General features: G+C 35.5%; 1 protein-coding gene across 5 annotated transcripts in view; it reads left to right on the top strand.

Moving 5' to 3' along the window:
- The window catches only part of DNM1L (dynamin 1 like), a 49,183-nt gene that overhangs the window by 20,296 nt on the left and 6,009 nt on the right, over positions 1-22,878 (top strand). For all 5 annotated transcript variants that reach the window (XM_042992090.1, XM_042992086.1, XM_042992087.1 and 2 more), the window contains 12 exons: positions 3,665-3,711; positions 4,125-4,196; positions 6,517-6,603; positions 8,069-8,231; positions 11,405-11,525; positions 13,251-13,382; positions 14,283-14,489; positions 17,602-17,722; positions 17,967-18,122; positions 18,363-18,452; positions 20,022-20,114; positions 22,689-22,745. In XM_042992090.1, coding sequence (XP_042848024.1) covers positions 3,665-3,711; positions 4,125-4,196; positions 6,517-6,603; positions 8,069-8,231; positions 11,405-11,525; positions 13,251-13,382; positions 14,283-14,489; positions 17,602-17,722; positions 17,967-18,122; positions 18,363-18,452; positions 20,022-20,114; positions 22,689-22,745 — 1,346 coding nt within the window. The remainder of the gene's footprint in view (positions 1-3,664; positions 3,712-4,124; positions 4,197-6,516; positions 6,604-8,068; positions 8,232-11,404; positions 11,526-13,250; positions 13,383-14,282; positions 14,490-17,601; positions 17,723-17,966; positions 18,123-18,362; positions 18,453-20,021; positions 20,115-22,688; positions 22,746-22,878) is intronic.

Consider the following 22,878-nt stretch of genomic DNA (forward strand, 5'->3'; position numbering starts at 1 on the left):
AGTTAATCACTGAAGCAAGTTAATGAAGTTTAGATGTTAACAAGTAGTATTTTTGGATAGACTGCCAGAGGATATGTAGGAACCTATTAATTAAGTATATCAGGTAGCTTCTTGGTATATTATTCATCACTTTGTATTTCTATAATATTTGTTTGGTATTGAAATTCTAAGCCTCGAATTTAATCATGTTGAACTAACCTACGATTCAGCTTCAAATATATAGAATAATACTTAAAATTTCATTCCTACTAACTTACATCATGAAGTATTCCAGAAAACTTAAAATCAGACTTTAAGAAACTATATGGCATTAATTAGGTCTCTTTCTTTTAACCCTTTATTTTCTTCAGTCATCATGAAAAGGGCAAATGATAGATATCCTGTCTCTTAGAAACTGTAGATGTGGGTAGTGTTTGTAGAAAAAGGTGTACATTTCAGCCACAGAAGTGTCAGTTCCTCAGTATCTCTGCTCATATGTTCACCATGTTTTGTTGATATCTCTCATCTTAGTGGTTGGTCAGCAAATCTGCACATCTTACCTATATATATTTTTTTTTTTTCAAAGCTTAGTGTTTACATTTTATGTAAAAAAAAAAGCCGCACAATATTTTGTATTACTTAAGACACACTTAATCCTCACTTAAAATGACAACTCAGCTACCCAGAACACAAACTAGATTTCATAAATTTTGAGTATTAAATTTCATGTGTATTAGTAATAATTAGCATAGTTCCTTAGTTTTCTCATCAGATCCTCTTTATACTCAGGGTAACCAATCTACCTTGCCATGAATCATTGTAACCCAGAGAAAATTAGAAACAAAGAAACAGATAAACATTTAGTTAGCCAGAAGAGTATGAACTACCTGACAGTCTGACAAACCAGAGAGGAGAAAGTAAGGAAAACATAATCAGACAGGAAAACTTAAAAGAAAGAAAAAATCAGTTTCTAACTATTTTGGATAGGGATTTATAGCCTCAGAGGGCTTTGTTATGTAACAAAGGCCGACGTTTGCAATAATAGGCTGATTTAGAGCAGTATATTTTAGGATGACATGGAGCAGAATAATCCATTTTATTTTTTCATTTTTTATTAAAAAAATTTTTTTTAACATTCATTTCTGAGAGACAGAGACATAGCATGAGCGGAAGGGGCAGAGAGAGAGGGAGACAGAATCCAAAGCAGGCTCCAGGCTCCAAGCTCTCAGCACAGAGCCCAACACAGGGCTCAAAGCCATGAACCGTGAAATCATGACCTGAGCCAAAGTTGGACACTTAACGGACTCAGCCATTCAGGCGCCCCAGAATAATCCATTTTAGATACAGGTCCATCAAAACTGATTAAAATAAAATATCTTAATGTTTAATATGTGTAATTATCAGGAAATTTTATGTAATGTGGAATCCTTCATTCTGTCAGCCAGGTAGGATAATTGAGGTATCAATATATTTATATAGTATTTCTCAGCTTGCTCCCCCTTTGCCAATGTGAAAGAATTTTCTGATAAAATCTTACTAAAATTTTATTCACACTGATTTAGTTTGAACTTTGAACTTCACATTTATCTTTCATATATTTTTAAGAATCAGTCTTTGTTCAGATTTCCTTTTAGACAAAATCCAAAAATAGCATGTTGATTAAAGACCAAAATTGTTTTTATGGTGTTCTTTTTAAATTCAGTATGTTTTTTAAAGAAAATAATCCCTTATAAAAAGCTCATTCTTCATGAATAGGGTAAATACTCATATATATTTACTTTTGAGGTTTTGGAAAATGTGTTTGGTATGCTTTGTAGATTTTTCTGTGCCAGGCAATTTATCTTTTCCTACATATCAAATATTTATGGCAGATTTTTGGAGAGTGAATCAATTTTAATCCGGTTGTGTTAGAACTAGAAACCAGAGGAAATACAATTAGCTGTGATGGAAAATACCAACAAATTATGGCACATGGTATGCTTCATTTATACCACTTAAAACATATATATCCCTTTAGGTATTTACTATTAATTGTAATGGGAATTACAGTTGTAAATTTTGAAAAATTGGATGCTCCGTGCATTTGAAATGTGTTCAGGTTTCTGCAGATTTGACTTTTTAAAAAGGTTTAAAATACTAGGGTTAAGCATTAAACTTATCATTCTGTGCTGTTTCTCTTTAACTGCAGACCCTGCTACATGGAAAAACTCAAGACACCTTTCTAAAGGTTTCCTTTATCCATTGTTTTTGGCCCTTTTTTTTCTAGTATGCCTGCATGTGTGCTTACGTACTCTTACAGGCTGTGTGCATTATTTTTCTTCCATTTTTATTTGCCTATCCACATTGATTGTAGGTGGTTCTTGCTACCTTTTGGCATTGCATCAGAATGCAGGGTTTTTTTTGGTGGTGAATGTAATTTATTTTATTTTTATTTTTAAAAACATGCTTGTTAAGCCAGACCTCTTTTAAACGATAAGGTAAATTAACCCCCCCCCCCCCCCCTTTGGTATGTAGTAGCTGTCTCTGTGAGTTCTGTTCACCTAGATTACTCCAGTCCTCCAATGAGACTTCTTGGAAGAAGGTACTAAGCTTCAAGTAGGTGAGCATTTTATTAGCAAAAAGGATCCAGTTTTATTTACTTATTTCCACTAAAGAATTGAATCACTTTTTCTTCAATATTTATTTAACTTTTAGTCATTTTTATTTTGATTTCAGGTGACCGATATGAGTTATTCATGAACTCAGTCATTAGGATACTTAGAACTCTGAATTTGGCAAAAGCAGAATAGCTGTGCTTAGGGGAGGCAGTTTGGTTACTTTTCTACAATTAAACATTTCTAGTTTTTCTGAGAAAAATAGAACAAAACTTGCTCGCCAAGATTTAGACCACTTGAAACAGTGCCCACAGTGAATTATATTTTCCTTTTTTTTCAGGAAGTGCAGGAAGAACAGACCTATTACTGGAAACTCATGGAGAGTAGCGACTCCATACAGTACATATGCTAGGGTCTGTCTGTCTCCTCCCACCCACAAACACTCATTTCATTTCTTCCTAACCTTCATTTCCAAGGGAAAACATAGTCTTGGCCCTGGTGGGAAAATCACCTTGAAAGTACATATAAGTTACAGGATAATTTTGCACTACTGAGAGAACTCTTTAAAGGAACAGCAAATTGTGACTTTATAGGTAACCAGCAGGAAACCAAATTTAAGAGAAAAAAGTTTCATTTACGTATTGCAAATTTTTACCTTGAGTTATTTGTGTAAATCTATTACATGTGCTTTTTGCATTACTCAATAGGATTCTTAGTTTTTCTTCTGTTAGCCATTTGCTTCAGTTACTTTCATTGTATAAACTGCTTTTATGTGTAAGATATTTAAAAACAAAGCATATACTTTTACCATAATATAATTACATACAAAATATGAAGAGAAATGAACAATTTTATTTGCAGACTCTAGATTTCAAATCTAGATTTCAAAAGGAAGATCTGTGAGTAACTCTCAAGTCATTTTTTGAAATATATGATAGTTTTTAAAATATGAAAGTATAATTTAGGAGATCTTAAAATACTGCTTGTCAGTGGCAAAATAGGAACAAATAATATTGTGTTGCCTTTTTGAATTCCTAAGATAAAAAGGTAATTGCTATAGTTTCCAATAAATGGAGTTTTTCTTTTTCTAGGGGTTGAAGCAGAAGAATGGGGTAAATTTCTTCACACCAAAAATAAGGTAATCGATCACACAAGAATATTATGAAGAGATAATATGTTGATACATTTTTTTGTACAAGTAGTTGATAATTTAGTTTCTTACGATTGGCAGTGTGTTATGTTATCTTGAAGCAACTGCTCCTTGTAAAATAAATCTTATCTTATTAGTAACATTTCTAACCATAGCAGTTTATTTGGAAGACACTTTATGTTGAGCCTTATTGTAATGTGGAAATTAACTGTTGTGGGATCAGGTAGCTTTGAAAAGCTCATGTAAACTAAGACTCCTTGGCTTAGAAAATACATGTATATATTAGAATTTACTAGTTCTCTGAAGCAGATCTGTAGACATCCTTGAAATTTATCAACCCCTCACTTAAGAACTGTTGATCTTATCATGAATGTTGTCCTTTTTGTTTCAATAATTTTTAGCTTTACACGGATTTTGATGAAATTCGACAAGAAATTGAAAACGAAACAGAAAGGATTTCGGGAAATAATAAGGTAGGCATCTTTTTAGAGTTAGAATGTATAAACCTCAGTAAATATATCATTGAGAGTATTCCGTGTATAATGCGTTATGGGCATTGTAAATTCATAGTCCTGGTCTTTGAAACTAATGGAGTATTTTCACAAATATATAAAAACCTTACTTAAAATCCCTTTTGTTTCTTAGAGCTTTCATATACTATCAAATATTTCATTTAGATGATTGTTTATCTTGTGATTTATATATCACTTATATAATTTTTGTATTTAATATTGCTATAGTAAGTTATTTTTTTCTGATGGATTGATTGTACTCTAACTCAAGAAGCATTATGTAACTTAGGAGATTTTGAAGAGCTCTCTTACCTGAGGAAGCCTAGATTTACTTACGAAAGTAAAGAGAGAAGTTTTCTTTGATGAAAATGAAAACTAATGTTAACAACTTAATTCCTGTTTCCTAACATTGTGAAAATTAAAAAAAAAATGTGTCTAAGATGCCATTAATGTTGACACCAGGCACTGTCACTGCTTCTCATAAATGCTTCTGTTTTCTCTCCTTTCTTTATCCTTAACTATCTTTCTGTTTCCTTCCTTTTTTCTTTTCTTTTTTTTTTTTTTTTTAACCTCCATTCTTGTATTATCCAAAGGCTATTTAATCCAGCAAGTGGGCCCTGGCCTAGTACTAATATTCGACAAGTATTCACTGAGCCCTTTGATCTGCCAGATGTTGTGCTGAAGAGGTTGTCCTGACACAAAGACATTTTTGAGCCACGTCAGTTCTTCATGTCTAGTCAGGATATTTGTCTCTCTGACTAAGCTTTGTTCATTATTGAACTCTGGGCTGGTAACCTTTGAGTTGCTGCTGCTGCTACCATACTTCCTGAATTTCTAATGATTATGTTGTATAGGAGAGGTAGAAAAAGTGGCAGCAAACTAGATTAGCTTGTTGTCTGTCCTGTAATTATATCAGGGATAATTTTATTAATGATAGTACCAGTCTGAAGTCTCTCCTGTGTTCCCATGGATTTACTGAACTTAGGAATTGGTGGTAATTTTACATAGGGCTAGAACTTATAATGGATGTGACTAGTGTTTCAGAAAGGAAAATTTTAAACTAGACTGAATGCCATGAAAGATGGAGTCTGTATACCGACAAGATGTTTAATTTACGGTGGGGATGTGATATACTTACCTAGCAGGTTTTCTCACCCACAGTGTCCAAAAGATGAGAAGTCCCCTACCCCCAAATCTGTGAAAAATCTCTTCTTTCCTAAATCATGTTTGTAATGAAGTAAATGATACTTTGATCTTATGTAAGTAATTTCATATGTATAAATATCTAAATGATTTCATATGCCTAACATAAAGCCCTGAGGGATTTAAAATATTTATGAGATTGGAGTTGTAAAGGCATTTGAGCAAAGCTTTGTATTGGACATGAGAAGGGAATGCCTGAGAAGTACACAAGCTAGGTAGGTATGCTGAATATCAGCACATGACTTTGGAACACTAATGTGTTTGAAATAGAAAAGTAGTTTGGAGTTATCTAATATAACTCAGAGTAAAGGATGTTTCAAAAAAGCTCTCTGTGAAATTAAAATTTTCAGTGGGTGTGTATGAAGGAAGATAAAAGGTAGGTAGATGAGAGGATATTTTAAAGGATAAAGAAGGGCATATGCAAAGACGAATGCACATTTTCTATGTGCCTTTTTACATGTAGCTGACTCAGCTCTAAAACTTGTAGAGGGCCAGTGGTGAAGAGAAGGCAGTGTGTATAATGATCTCAGTCTAGGGAAATAAAGGTATCTCTCACTATCCAAATTTTACTATTTGAATTCAGGAATCTGAAGATGCAGATAAATTTTCTGAGGAGTCTCTTAGAATATATGCTTTTGCTACCTGATAATTCAAAGATTAGGAACCAAGTTGATGTGGATAACTTGCTACCTATGCCTCACTGTCTACTCAAGAACCTCATAAATTTGGATAGTGACACAGTGTTCTTTTGTTCAGCACTAAGTCTATTAAACGTACCTAAGAAATTGTATCTGTCTAGAACCCAGAGAAAAGAATGTGGAATAATAAAGGGGAAATAAATTTTGTATATTAATGTTACAGGATTGAGTAACCTTATAACCTGCTATATGGCTGGCTGGCTGCCTTACTTCCCATGGGTTTCATCAGGTTTTGATTGCTGAAATGTTTTAGGGATCATGGTTTAATTTGTATCTGAAAGCATCTAGAGTCTGTCTACTTGAAATGAGATGTACTTGGCATTTTTATATTTCAATGAAATTTTAATGTGATTTTAATGTATTTTAAAACTTATTTTTAGGGAGTAAGCCCTGAGCCAATTCATCTTAAGATTTTTTCACCCAATGTTGTCAATCTGACACTTGTGGATTTGCCAGGAATGACCAAGGTAAAGATTAGTTGTTACTCATCGTGGATTTAGTCATGTTTGTTTTCACTCGAACAAATGTGGTTTTTACTTGACCTTATATGAGAATAATCAGCCTTTTTTTTTTTTTTCCAGTCAACTTGATCTAGCAGCATTGATATAGTTGAGCCCTCCCTTCTCCTTGAAACACTTTCTTTACTTGGCTTCCACGACACCATACTCTGCAGGTTTCTCTCCAGCATCCCTGTCCACTCCTTCTCTGTCTCTTTTGCTGGTTTCTTATCTTCCCAGTGTTAACAGTGAGTGCCTAGAGCTCAGTTTTTAGACCTCTGGTCAAGTGGGTACACTTACCCCCCCCTTGATGATTTCGTCTAAACGTATGGGTTTAAATATGTGAATGTCTGTATGTTGACAGCATTTAAACATCTCCAGACTTTTATAACTGTCTATTTGGCATGTCCACACAAGTGTCTAGTAGACGTTTCAAACTTGTTATGTCACGTGCTAAATTTCTGACCTATCCCTCAAGCTGACTTGATCCTGCTATAATCTCCCCCAACTAAATAAATGGCAACCCTCTTCTGTCAGTCGCTTAGCCAAAAAGTTTGTAGTCAGCCTTGATACTTTTGTATTCCACACCACTCTGTGAGCAGATCTTTTTGGCTCTCCTTACATTTAAAGTATATCTAGAACTCTGTTGTATATACAGATTTGTAGCTACCATCCTAATCTAGCCACTGTCATCTCACCTGCATTACTGCAACAGCCTCCTAACAGGTCTTCCTCATAATCTGTTAAGTAATCAGCCAGAATGATGCTATTAAGGTAAAAATTAGATTGTGTCATTCCTTGGCTCAAAATCTCTCCATTGGCTTTTCATTTCATTCACAGTAAAAGCTTAAGTTCTAAAAAGAGATTTAAAGTATCCTGTTACTCTTCTCTTTCTGTTCCAGTGTTCTGACCTTATCATTCATCTTGCTGGAATATTCTTCCACTAGATATCTGCATGTAACTCTCCCTTATCTCCTTCAGTTTCTGGCCATTCTCTCAAATGTCATTATCTGAGTGAGTTCTTCCCTCATTATTTAAAAGCATAATCTGATTTCAAATAATTATCAGTCTCTTTTTACTTAATGACTGCCATGACATATGTGTAGACATATGTAGAACAGTGCCTGAAATATATTAGGCTGCCAGTAAATATTTGGTAATTGAATGAATGAATGAATAAATGAATGAATGAATGAATTTGTCTCTAGGAATTAACACCGACCAATTCTTCACACAGTAAACTTCTGATATCTGCAAGAGGTACATTTTGAGGCTTTCACATATTACCAAATGCATACATACCACTACTAGTAGTATGTATATACTTTCTTCATTTTAACTGTAAATGGAGTAATGCCCACGTCCTGTAGATTAAGTGAGGGGAGGCTAAGTTGATTTTTATTACTAGTTCCTTCTTCATTTCTCTTCGGTTCAGGTGCCTGTGGGTGATCAACCTAAGGATATTGAGCTTCAAATCCGAGAGCTCATTCTTCGCTTCATCAGTAATCCAAATTCCATCATCCTTGCTGTCACTGCTGCTAATACCGATATGGCCACATCAGAGGCCCTTAAGATTTCAAGAGAGGTAGATCCAGACGGTAAGGACAAATGTTTATATTTAATGAGATATGGTTGGTTAACAGTGGTAAATCTACCCTCAAGAAAGGAATATTTTTAAAAGGAATATCAAACTGTTAATACAGATTTAAAAAACAATGTGCTCCTATTCTGCTTATAATTACAAATAGAGATTCGGATGGAAAATAAAGTTTTAATGGGTTAGTTGCTATATAGTCAAGGCAAAAATACTTAACATCATGTCCATATTTGTAATGGTTACCTGATGACTTTAAAATAAAAATATGAGGGCACCCTGGGTGGCTCAGTCAGTTAAGTATCTGACTTCAGCTCAGGTCATGATCTCAGAGCTCGTGGGTTCGAGCCCTGCATTGGGCTCTGTGCTGACAGCTCAGAGCCTGGAGCCTACTTTGGATTCTGTGTCTCCCTCTCTTCTGCCCCGGCCCTGCTCATGCTGTGTCTTTCTACCCTTCAAAAATAAATAAACATTAAAAAAAATTTTTTTTAAATAATAAGATGGCTTTTCAAGGATGGTTTGTTTTGTAGAAATAAAATGATTTAGATTTTTGACTAGCTGACTTCTAAGAATAATTAACTCATAATTGATCATTGTCGATTATGATACAGTAGCTAATTGTGGTTATCTACATTCCGCAGAGGTAGAAAACATTTAGACAGACATAAGGCAGAGGAAATTCTTAGAAATAAAGGTAAAATCCTTTTATGAAGTATTCATAACCCCAAGGATTAGTTCATACTGTGGATCATTGTATGATAGTTGACTAATGCTGTGATATACATCTCATAGTATATATACAATGGCAGCTTATAAGAGAGTAATTATTATTGCTGCTAATAAATGTAGCTTTGCTCCACATAGGATCTAATTTTTTTACTGGAGTATTTGGGGGTTCTGTGGGCTGTGTCCTGTTTTCTTTTTTCTTGCTTTGAAGAAGAATTTGAAATAAAAATTTGGTAGGAAAAGTTAATGCTAAGGCTACTAATTAAAATTCCCATAAACAGTAATTTTTAAAAGTATTTTTATTTAATTTAAAGCTTTTAAGAAGTGTTTACCACATGTTCATGTTAGATTGGAGGATAAGCTCTAGGGGCTCCTGGCTGGCTCAGACGGTGGAGCATACGACTCTTGATCTCAAGGTCATGAGTTTGAGCCCCACATTGTGGGTAGAGTTTACTTAAAAAATAATAGTAAGAAATAAATTAATTAAGCTCTATCAAAAGGTTTATTTAAATTTTACATTTATCATTTAAACTGTTAAGCATTTTATATGCCTTCTATTTTAAACTGACCTTTGAGCCATAAATAGGATCATACTTTTGATCTAGTAATTTTTTTTTTTTTTTAAGTTTATTTGTTTTGGAAGAGAGAAAGTGGGATAGGGGAAGAGAGAGGGAGAGAGTGAATCCCAAGGAGGCTCTACACTGTCAGCACAGAGCCCATTGCGGGGCTCGATCTCACGAACTGCAAGATCATGACCTGAACCACAGTCAAGAGTCGACTGAGCCACCCAGGCAACCCTTGATCTAGGAATCTGAGTCCGGTCATATATTGTAAAGAAATAGTCCCATCGAGTATTATTTATAGTGTCAAAAAATTAAATTCAACTTAATATATGGCCCATAGTAGGACTGATTAAGATTATAATAGATTAAGATAATAATAGATTATTAAGGTAGTGATGGGTCGGGAATCTTTAAAAAGGATGATTTTGTAGATGTGAAGCAATGTTGAAAATGCCGTATGTAAAATTAGACACTGTGCAGAGCAGCTGCGGTTCTTACACATTACTGGTGGGAATGGTACCGGCCACTTTGAAGTGGTTTGTCAGTTTCTTAAAAAGTTCAGTCAGTACCACTCCTAGACATTTACCCATGTTAAATGAAAACCTATTATTTGTATCTCCTAAAACTGGAAACAACCCAAATGTTTCTCAAAGTACCAAATTATAGTATATCCGTACCATGGAACACTGCTTTGCAATGAAAAAGAATGAATTATTGATATATGCAACAACACGGATGACTCTCAAGTGCATTATGTCAAGTGAAAGAAGCCAGAGTCAAAAGGCTATATATATGTATATGATTCTATTTATGTCATATTCTGGAAAAGCAAATCTAGGAATAGAAAAGGGGTTTGAGGGGCACCTGGGTGGCTCAGTCGGTTGGGCCTCCGACTTCGGCTCAGGTCATGATCTGGCGGTTCGTGGGTTTGAGCCCCGTGTCGTGTTCTGTGCTGACGGCTCAAAGTCTGGAGCCTGCTTTGGGTTCTGTGTCTCCCTCTCTCTCTGCGCCTCTCTCTCTCCCTCTGTCTCAAATAAACATTGAAAAAAAAAGTTTTTTAAAGAAAAGGGGTTTGGTTGGGTGGTAGTACAAATAACTTTGGGGGGAAGTGATACAACTGTTTTGTCTTGAGGTGGAAGTGACATAACTCTTTTGCATTTATCAAAACTCCTGGAACTATACAATAGGAGTGAGTAAATTTTAAATAGATTTTTAAAATACTTATAAAAAATGAGCCCTAAGAGCTAATAAAAAACACTATATGTGAAAAATTTTTTTAATTTTACATGATGATTAAAATAAGTTATTTTTTATAATTTTCTATTTTTTTAAAAGTTTATTTATTTTTGAAAGAGAGAGAGAGAGAGAAAGAGAAAACAGGGGAGGGGAGGGGTGGAGACAGAGAAAGAGAGAGAATCCCAAGCAGGCTCGAGCCCAGTGCAGAGTTCGAACTCATGAACCACGAGATCGTGACCTGAACTGAAATCAAGAGTCAGATGCTTAACTAACTGAGCCACCCAGGTGCTGCCGCTAAAGTAAGTTTTTAAAAAGTATTTGTGGGTTAAGCATCCAACTCTTGATTTCAGCTCAGGTCATGAACTCGTGGTTTGTGAGATGGAGCCCCGATTCTGGCTTGGCACTGACCCCACAGAGCCTGCTTGGGATTCTCTTACCCTCTCTCTCTGCACTTGCCCAGCTTGCCCTCTCTCTGTCTCTGTCTCAAAATAAATAAACTTTTAAAAGTATCTATAAGCAAAGGCTGGAAAAATACTGTCAAAATGATGACAGAAGTAACGTTAAGGAGGGATTATAGATGAGGATTTTTCTTTATTAATACTGAATAGCTTTATTTAATGGATCAATATCTTTTCTTTTTTGCATTTACCAGGTCGCAGAACCTTAGCTGTAATCACTAAACTTGACCTCATGGATGCGGGTACTGATGCCATGGATGTATTGATGGGAAGGGTTATACCAGTCAAACTTGGAATAATTGGAGTAGTTAACAGGTTAGCAATCAAGAATGGGATAATAATTGCAGCATTCCCATTTCAGAGCAAATCTGAATTTTAAAAAGTAATCTAAAATGTGATATGATCCCTCTTTTTCCCTTTTACTGTAACTGTGGTATTGTTAGGAATTCAGTGCTCTAAAGGGAGAAAAGATCCACTAAAGCCTCCTGTGGGTGTTTGTAATGGAAAGGATTTTTAAAGTAAGCAGTGCTATAAAGCGGAAGAAAATTTAATAGCGAGGCTTGAAAAATTCCTGCCTATTGTGTTATGTATGAGGAGTGCACTGGATAAGCAAAAAGAGTATTATTTAAATTTGCATGCAATCAAGAAAGAGTTTGTTAAGATGGTAGGATGTTAATAAATTGGTTTAACACCTCTGGCATTAGTGATTGATCCTTTGTATTTGCCAGGATGTGACTTGGAGAAATTTTATTAAAGGTATTCTAATAATGAATAGCTGGTATTAAAAATTGTGGAAAGGAAACTACTACTGAGCGTCTAATTATGTTTTAGAGACTTTACTGTGAGCAGTTTGCAAATGGTATCTCTTTGAACCCTTACAACATCACTGTGAGGTAGGTGTTGGTGTCTATTTTATAATTAGAAGGCTCAAGTTTTATATCTCCCAAAGTCACATGGTGAAAGCAGATTTCAAATGAAGCACTCTCTTAGTCCAAAGCCTTTATAAAGTAGGCAGCACTGAAATTAACAGGAGATCCGGGTTCTAGTCCTAGTTTGTCTCTAAACTAGATATATAATGTGGGCTTAAATGACACCTAACATGTTTGGGGTTTCAGGCCTTTTAAAATGATACTGCTTTTCTCTCCCTCAAAAAGTAAATAAATAGATAAATAAAGGGATGCCTGGGTGGCTCATTTTGTTAAGTGTCCAACTCTTGATTTCAGCTCAAGTGAGATCGAGGCCTGAGGTTGGGCTCCATGCTAGGTGTGGAGCCTGCTTAAGATTCTCTGTCACCCTCTCTCTCTGCCCCTTCTCCACTTGCACTTGCACACCCTCCCTCTCTCTCTCTCTCAAAAAAAAAAAAAAAAATTTAAACAAATAAATAAAATGAAAATGTTTTTACTAAGTGATATCCAAGATCTCTTTCAGATCTGCTTTATTCGTATGTCCTAACTCTCCTATACTTTGACTTCTCTTTTTGTTTTCTTTCGTGTGTGTGTGTGTGTGTGTGTGTGTGTGTGTGTGTGTGTGTGTGTGTTTAATTCCCACTCTCTTTTCATGCGAGCTGGTGGTATAAAACTGTTGCATTTGTAGTTGACTGCTCTTCAAAGTTAATTATTTTTGGTAGAAATCCATTGCCTGTCCATGGATAAAATATACAGCTGGCTATCATGCTTATACTTTTTTCACATGTCTATCCCTGTTACTTAAGAGTACTGCTTTTGACTATAGTGAATGGTAGTCCTAAACTATTCAGGCATTATTTACTTACAAGTCACAGATTGAATATAGGCTGAAGTACTTAACATGTGACCTTGGGTAGGTTAATGTCCCTGAGCCTCAGTTCCTTTGGCATAAAATGGAATAATACCTATTGCATAGTATTACTGCAAGAATTAAATAAAACAATCCGTATCAGGCATTACAAACAATGCTTGGTGCTATCATCATCATCATCATCATCATCATCATCATCATCCAAGGTATTTAGAAGACCTCAGTTGACTTTAGTTGAAAGGTTTTGTTATTTTTCAACCTTAGGAGCCAGCTAGACATTAACAATAAGAAGAGTGTAACTGATTCAATCCGTGATGAATATGCTTTTCTTCAAAAGAAATACCCATCCCTGGCTAATAGAAATGGAACAAAGTATCTTGCTAGGACTCTGAACAGGTAACATTTTTACCTCTTGAAAAATGAGATTTTGTTGGTTTGTTTGTTTGCTTGCCAGTAGGTGTCTGAGAGCTCTCATTTTTAGTTCTTTATATTTTCATAATGTTCTTATGTATATCGTTTCAGGTCTTGTTTCTTGTATGTAGGTTCTTGTAATATAGATATCTTTTTTTATTGGGGTGGTTGGCATTAAATTATGGAGTTTAGAAATGTGCAAGGGAATTTTAAGACATCTTAATTATGAAGTTCTTGACAGTCATTTATTTTTGGTGCTAGAACTAGATAACAAATGACTTAGTTTCCACTTGGGATTTCAGGAACTTAATTAAAATTTATAATTTTTCACATAATCTAGTCTTATTTTTGGATGCCTTCTATTATTCATAAAAAGAATTTAAGGTATGTACCTTGAATTTCTTAATACCCACTGATGGTAGAGGGACTGGAAGACCTTTTTAGATAATTTATAAATGACTAAAATGAAAGCTGTTTTTTCTTTTGTCTTACTCTCTAAATAAAGGCTGATAGACTTGGATCTTAATAAGATTGATTTTCACTCTGCTAAGATAAGTCAGAAACAAAAATCATCTAGGTAGAATTATATTGAGTAGCTTACTTTCTTTGAGGTAATTGTAATGAATATAGAAATAATATGTTTCAGTTTCTATTTGATTCTCTTAGCAACTGCTATAATTTTATGGGTTGAAAGCAAATTTAAAGTGTCAATCAAGTTGTCTTTGTTCAGACTAAGTATTTATTTCTAGCCTAAAATTGCATTATTTCCTGCCAAGACAAATTATTTGACAGCTTTCACCATTATTGGCATTTTAAAAATTTGAGCTGTTTGGGGCTTCAAAATACACAGTTTTACTTTAAATCATTTTTTCTAACCTTTGTTAGGTTACTGATGCATCACATCAGAGACTGCTTACCAGAGCTGAAAACAAGAATAAATGTTCTAGCTGCTCAGTATCAGTCTCTCCTAAATAGCTATGGTGAACCTGTGGATGATAAAAGTGCTACTTTACTCCAGCTTATTACCAAATTTGCCACAGAATACTGTAACACTATTGAAGGAACCGCAAAATATATTGAAACTTCAGAGCTGTAAGTAAAAAAAATTTCTGTATGGATTTGGTTACCTGAATTGCTAGGTTACTTTAACTTTTATAATAGTGACTTTAAATCTGAGATGATCTGATTGTGATTTATACTACCTGTAAAGTAGTATTTTGCATAGGATGATGTCTGATGTATGTGTAAAAATGCTCTGTAAACTAAGTATAAAGCACAGTAAAAATTTCAGGTTTTTTTTTTTAATAAAACTTTGATAAATCTTTAAAATATTTGGTAACTCCTTAAATGTTCATTTCTTTAATATACACACTGTAGTTATTCATGAAAAAAAGGAAGAAAATGAAGATAAAAATAATATATGACAAAATTACTTAATTCCACTAACTAGAAATACTCCCTGCTAATTTTGGCATGAATCTAGACATTTTTCTATGCATTATAAATGCCTGTATTACACATCTTCAAAAATCAGATGCTATACACGCTATTTTGGAATCATTTTGTAAATCAACATATCACAAACAACTAATATTACTTATACATTTCTATTATCAATCTTAAAATTTACCTAGTATTTTATTTTTTAGGTACACTCTCATTTCTTAAACCAGTACCTTACTACTGATACGTTGTTTTCATTTATACACAAATATAAAAAATGTTGTGATGGACTCTTTCCAGGGCATGTATCCAAGTAAACCCTTAGGATAAATTCCTAGAATGGAATTACTATGTCAAAGGTTATAACATCCTAAAAGCCTCTTATTGTTGCCATACTGTTAATAGATTGTATTAGCAATACATAAGAATGTTCATTTCTCTAAATTCTCACTTAAAAAAATCTTTTCATTTTGAAATAATTATAGACTTCCAGGAAGTTGCAAATAAATGTACAAGTAGGTCCTGTTAATCCTTCACCCCATCTTACCCAGTGTTGATATCTTGTATCTAGCACAGTAACAAAATGAGAAAATGGACATTGGTACAACCCACAGAGCTTATTCAGATTTCACCACTCATGAAATTATATTTGCACTTTTGTGTGTTCTGTATACTTTTGTGTGACCCAGGTGGCCTTATATAAGTGAGTTAACCCCATAAATTGTTGGATGGTTGGTTATTATATTTATAGCATATTGAGGGAAATAAAGATTACTAAGATGAATCTTTAAAGAGCTCAGTGGGGGCGTGCCTGGGTGGCTCAATTGGTTAGGTGTCTGACTTCAGCTCAGGTCATGATCTCATGGTTTGTGAGTTCAAGCCCTGCGTCAGGCTCTGTGCTGACAGCTCAGAGCTGGGAGCCTGCTTCGGATTCTGTGTCTCCCTCTCTCTCTCTCTCTCTCTCTCAAAAATAAATAAACATTAAAAAAATAATAAATAAAAATAAAAAAGAGCTTAGTGGGTAAGGTAGATCCAGGTAACCTGAGGCACAATTGTGTGGCAAACAGGAGTATAATCAAGTATTTTTATTTAAATACTTATTAAATACATATCCAGAAACATGCATATAATATATACGGGGGGTTTTATAAATAGTTAATAAAGTAAATACCTGTGTAACCACCTATTCAAGCCTTTAGGACACTGAAAAGACACCATTTACATTTCTCTCAGGGACTGGGAGAATGCTGTAGTTAGAATGTATTTGGGTTGGGCTCTGAATAGAACTTCGGGATGCAGTAAGTAGAAGAGTATTTTAGGCTTTGAAAAGCGAAGAATAATGCAGGGTGTATTTGCAGAATGGTATGTACAATGACAAGACATAACAGGAGGTAAGGCAGCAAAGGCATCTAAAAACAAGACTGTGGAAAGCCAGAGATCTTCAGAATTTGGAAGACTTCTTGCTATAACAGAACACTTCTGGTCAGAGGAGCACCCATTTTAGAAGTATAATTATGGTGATTTTGAAAAATTATTTGGAGAAGGGAAAGGTTGAAGGCAGACTGGTAATTTTAACTGGTAATTTTAAGTATAATTTAATGGCATTAATACAGTCACAATATTGTCTAACCATCAAATGGTGTCTATTTGTAAAATATTTTATCACCTCAACCGAAACTCTGTATCCATTAAGCAGTATCTCTTTGTTCCCTCCTCCTCATCTTTAGGAACCTCTAATTTGCTTTGTCTCTATGAATCTGCCAATTCTAGGTACTTCATATAAGGGGAATCATGCAGTATTTGTCCTTTTGTGTTTGCCTTATTTCACCTAGCATAATGTTAGGCTAGTTCACCTTCTGCCTAGACAACTGTAAGAAAGTAGTGAATAGTAGAGATTTCTTTAAATTTTTTTTTTTTTTTTTAGTGTTTATTTATTTCTGAGACAGAGACAGAGCATGAGCGGGGGAGGAAGAAAGAGAGAGGGAGACACAGAATCTGAAGCAGGCTCCTGGCTCTGAGCTGTCAGCACAGAGCCCGACGCGGGGCTTGAACTCCCCGACTGTGAGATCATGACCTGAGCTGAAGTCGGTTGCTCAACCGACTTGAGCCACCCAGGCGCCCCAGTAGAGATTTGTTTAAAGCAGGAGTAGGCAAACTGTAGCCCATTGGCTAAGAATGATTTTTATATTTTTAAATAGTTGAAAAAAAATTCAAAGACTACTTCATGACATGAAAATTATATAGAATCCACATTTCTGTGTGCCTGAGTTTTACTGGAATACAGCTATACTTATATTTTGTCTGCGGCTGCTTTTGTGCTCAGTGGTAGAACAGAGTGGTTGTGACAGACTGTATGGCCTGAAAAGTCTAAACTATCTGGCCCTTTACAGGAAAAGTTTACTTATCTCCCCTCTAAATTGTGAATAGACAGAAACAAATAAGATACCATTCCTGCTCTTTTCAAAAGCTTATAGTTGAAGAAAACTAGGGCAGAGAAAAGATGTTCAGTAGTTCTTAGCTGACTGTGTTTTGACAGAACAGCTCTGTGTGCACACACATACACATGTGAATGCTCTTCTTCTCCATTAAAAGAAAAAAAATAGAGAAACTGGTTCATGATGGAGTTAAGAGCACATGAAAATGATCTAAATGTAATCGTTTATCTGAGACGTTCTCAGAAAATAAGACCTTAAAGACTTCTAACTTGCACCTTCTTTCCCTTTTAGTAATAACAGGAATCATATACTTGATTGCCTTTCAGATGCGGTGGTGCTCGGATATGTTATATTTTCCATGAGACTTTTGGGCGAACTTTAGAATCTGTTGACCCACTAGGTGGCCTTAACACTATTGACATTTTGACTGCCATTAGAAATGCTACCGTGAGTATGCTCGGCTTAGAATTTTTTTAAAAAAGAAGTTAAAGGTTTATTATAATTTTTAACCCATTAGCTATATCTTTTTAAATGAACTGTACAGCCTCTTTGCCTTCATACTTGGTATTAGGAAGCACTTTTCATGAAAAATACCAAACAATGTGATTTATTTTAACCTAGGGAAGAGCTAAAATTGTATATAGCTATAATAAGAGCTCAACTTTTTTTTTTTTTTTTTTTTTTTTTTTAGGGTCCTCGTCCTGCTTTGTTTGTGCCTGAAGTTTCATTTGAGTTACTGGTCAAGCGGCAAATCAAACGTCTGGAAGAACCCAGCCTGCGTTGTGTGGAACTAGTTCATGAGGAAATGCAAAGGATCATTCAGCACTGTAGCAATTACAGTACACAGGTAACAGACAAATGTAATGGGTGTCCGATTAAGTAGTAAAATACGGAAGTGGTGGTTTCATGGGATGGGAGGAAATCTGTGAGATGGGTTAACAGGAAGTTCACATCTGTAGCTTCCTTTTCTAAAAGTGCTTTGAAGTAGTCAGCTTACACGTAGCTTAAAATCTAATTATTTCATTAATTATTTAATTTTCCATTAAACAAAGTAGATTTCTGTGTTTCTTTCTTCCATCATATTTAGGAGTTGTTGCGGTTTCCTAAACTTCATGATGCCATAGTTGAAGTAGTGACTTGTCTTCTTCGTAAACGGTTACCTGTTACAAATGAAATGGTGAGCTGTTATTTTCACAAGTCATCATTGTAATCACTGTTGAAGCTTTTTGTACAGCAGTATGAGTACTTTAGAGTTCAGGCATGTTTTCCAGTATAGTGGCAAGAAAACGATTAGTGAACTTCCATTATTATTTCAAAGGAAACTTCAGTAATTCTGGTATAAAGTACATTTTTCTTCATGTTTTCATCATCGTTAGCCTGCAGCCACAGGTTTTCATGAGAATGGAGTTCCTCTTGAGGATTGTGAATAGTTTTGCTCTGTTACGTAGCACCACTGATCTAATGGAAAATTAGCTTTGTCTTCAGCCCCAGTAAACTGAGCCTTTAGAGCAAGCTCTTATTTTAACTCTGGCACATGACAATAATTTGGCCACTTCTAGTTTGCTTTTGATGGCCCAGTACTGTAATGTCATGGTTGCTTGCTACTATTCTGTGGGTTGCTGCTATCCTTAAAAATGCTGAAATTGGCAAAAATGTGGGATAAGCATTTGAAATTGCCTTTATGTCTCTATTTGTTGGTTGTTTTGTTTACCTTCCTGGTCACTAAAAGTGCATTTGGGATGGTGGTGAGCCCCAGTGGAGGTTTACTAAGAGTACAAGACCATCCTTGGAAGTGGAGAATGTAATCCCTGCCACTCGGTTGTTTCCCTTGCGAGCGCAGCCCCCAGACTGAGAGGAGTAAGGATATGGAGTTCCCCTGCTCTCAGGGTCCACCTAGTGAGATGACAGAATCATTGGAATTTCATTTGAATAGATCCTTTTCACCTGGTTTTGACGTTTTCATGCTGTTCTAATACCTGAGATTTGTTGGAATGGTGCAGATGAAGGGGTTAGTTAAATCTCTGCAATACTGGAGGAATTAATTTCAGCTTTCCTTTTTTTTAAGTTTATTTTGAGAGCGAGAGAGCTAGTGAGGGAGGGGGGGCAAGGAGAGAGAGAGAATTCCAGGCAGGCTCTGCATGGCCCAAACTCATGAACCGTGAGATCATGACCTGAGGTAAAATCAAGAGTCTGATGCTTAACCGACTGAACCACCCAGGCACGCGCCTCTTAGCTTTCCTTTTTGACTATTGTCCCGTTAGGATTTCAAACCACGTATATTTAAACTAGGTTTGTCATAATTAAGGCTCAGGTCTTTAAATGTATCCTTTACTCAAAGTTAACATCTTTGACTTTATCTGATTATGAAATATTTTCTTGTTGAAACTGAACTGAAACGTTGATGTGGAATAGCAGATGATCTGAGGTTTTAATAGCAAGGTTACATAAAGCCTTCGAACTTAGATTTGCATTGGGTAAATTTTTTTTTTTCTAACAAAATACTTCTAACTACCTTAAGGTCACTATCTCACCCCCTTAGAAATGCAGTCTTAGATGATGAAATATAAATAAAAGATAGGGCAAATTCTAATATGGCATAACATGTATTAGTTGGAGTATAAATAGTGAGTATTTATTAAGGCATCAGTTTCCCATACTGCCTTTTTTAGAACTATTTAGTAAGTTTTGTTTCCTAAATTAGAATTAGGTTGACATGTTTTAGTATATAGCCTAATTTTTTTTCTAGGTCCATAACTTAGTGGCAATTGAACTGGCTTACATCAACACAAAACATCCAGACTTTGCTGATGCTTGTGGGCTGATGAACAATAATATAGAGGTAAATACAATTTGAATTGTCTCTTTTGAGAGAGAAAATCCACTGTAAATCAGTTGTATCGAATTTACCAAGCATGGCATAAGTATAAAACATACAGATACCTATTGTTGTCTGTTACATCCCAGGAAGTATGCTAAGGGCATAACATTGTTATGTTAAATTGAATTCTCAAAACCACCCGGAGGCATTATTCTCATTTTCTCTTTCCGAAGCTGTAACTCAGAGGGGATCTGGGATTCACTGATTTAGTGTTGAAGGACTGCCTGGCTGGCTCTCTCTCAGTAACTGTTGTAGTTTATTCAGGTTGAAGAGTAAAAAAAGTGAATGTTTAAAATTGCTTTTATTTGGCTCTAAAAGCTGGGAAGGAAACATTCTAAGAACTACCTAAATTAATGGTAAATTTTCACCAGTACTGGGGTGGCTGCATTTCATGGCTCTTTTTTTCCATTTGAGGTTAATGTTGCAAGTTGCAGAAGATCTCACATGGAGCCAAGGCTGGTGGATAAAGCAATGCTACTTTTATCCAAGAATAGTAAATTTTTCTGCTATTCCTTAATCCAGTAAGACCTCAGAGTTCCCTTCTATATAAAATTTCCTTTCATGCAAATGGATGGAGAGAAAATTGTAAACATGGAATTTGGGAACTGGAGAGGACCCAAGTCATCATCAACTTCAGTCCTTTGGTTAAATAGATGAAGAATCTCAGGCCCACAGATGATTAAGTGTTATCTTAGTGCTTATTTTCCTGGGTGCTGTTAAAAAGAAACAAGCATCTTTAACAGGTATAGGGAACTATTTTTAGCTACATAGCTGGGGTAAGTTAGCGTCAGAAAAAAGTTTAAAAAATGCACGTAAGTAAGCATTTTAAAGCACTTGGAAAGTGCACCAGATAACTGTTACATGAAAAATGCATGTCGATCTTGTTTTAGGACTAGGATTTAGTCCTTGTAACACTGAAACGACCTTCATGGAAAACTTATGTATGGAACAGTTTTTGTAATACTGACAAGGTAATTTATAATTTTTTTTTTTAATGTTTGTTTATTTTTGAGAGAGAGAGATGAGTGGGGGAGGAGCAGAGAGAGGGAGACACAGAATCTGAAGCAGGCTCCAGGCTCTGAGCTGTCAGCACAGAGCCCAACGCGGGGCTCGAACTCACCAGCCATGAGATCATGACCTGAACCAAAGTCGGACACTTAACTGACTGAGCCACCCAGGCGTCCCGACAAGGTCATTTATGATGGGATTTCAGCTAAGTTTTGTTTTGTTTTAAACAAATGAGTAGGTCTCTGTTTTTAATGATTCCATGACAAAGAACTTTATTTGAATATTCTACTTGAATCTTTACAACCCTTTGAGGGTAGATAAGGTTAACAAATGACAAAACTGAGGGCTTAGGAAGAGTTGGTAACCTCTCTGGTCAACAAAGCAAATAAGCCAGGATGCTTTCCAGGACCGCTAAGGTCGTAACAAGTTGGTAACAGACTAGGATGAGAATTTCTGGGTTCCAGATTCTGCTGCCCGCCCCCCCCCTTTTTTTTGCTTTGTGTCCCTCTTCAAAATGTACATTTTAATATGGAAAACTTTTTATTCTGAAGATTGTTAAAATCCACACATTTTTATCATGTATTTTTTATCACTGGACTACCTCATGAAAAAAAAAAAGAAAATTGGTCAAGAATCTGTCAAAAGAAAGTCTTACCCATAAAAGATCAATATGGAAGCTTTGTTAACATCTTTTTTTGCAGGCTTGAGAGTGTTCATGAAATGGTTTCTACTTAGGAGCAGTTTTGACTTTTTTTAACCTAAATGCTTTTCTGTGTATCTGTTGCTGCTGAGAGAGCCGTTAACACATACATCTCACTCTTGAACCTGTCCTGGTGCTCTGACATACAGTAGGTGTTCACCACCTGTTGATTTGAATGTCAGTTTCTTAAGCTTTGTACCAGAGTTACCTGATAACAGCAAAGTAGAAGAGTGGCTGGTCCATCAGTCTGTTAAATTAGGTTACAGAAAGGACTGTTTTCACTGCTCCATTTATTTCTGGGAGATAGTAGAATGAAGGAAACGGAACATCCTTAAAGGATAGCCTCCACCACAGATACCTCCTACGGTTTTGTGTGTGGGGGTTGTGGGAATTTCACATAGATGTGTGCAGGTTAGAGTGAGGTTTAAAGGCTTAAGTATTCTGTCATCTGTGCACTTAAGATTCTACATGGTATGCTGAAGGTTGACGTACACATTTATGTGGGACAGTTTCAATCTGTGATTTTTAGTGGGGAAAGCCAAGATGTCAGTCCATTGCCCCTCATTTGAGAATCCCTGGTTTAGGGAGCCACTGTCACTGACGTTGTATTGTATCCTTCAGGTGTGTTGGGCAGAAAAAAAGATTGAGAAGCATTGGGTTAAATGATTTCTTGTTTGTTTTAAAATAAAATTATGGCATGAGTCCCAACAGTGAGAGGATATACTGTAAGTCATTCCACACTTTTCAATTCAGCTGAACATTTTTTAGTAGGCTTGTATCTCAATGCTCTGATAATTACTTTGGTTTTGTTTGGTTGTGTTTTCTAGGAACAAAGGAGAAACAGGCTAGCGAGAGAATTACCTTCAGCCGTATCACGAGACAAGGTAAAAAACAGTATTTTTAAAGCATATTCCCAACATGCAAAGATGGATTGGTAAGCCTCAGTTCTAGAGTAATTTTTTTTTTCTCTCTTCACTATTCCATTGGAATTATTTCATTGTTTGAGTGAAGGTATTT

The sequence above is a fragment of the Panthera tigris genome, chromosome B4, assembly GCF_018350195.1.
Source record: "Panthera tigris isolate Pti1 chromosome B4, P.tigris_Pti1_mat1.1, whole genome shotgun sequence".
NCBI classification, from domain to species: domain Eukaryota; kingdom Metazoa; phylum Chordata; class Mammalia; order Carnivora; family Felidae; genus Panthera; species Panthera tigris.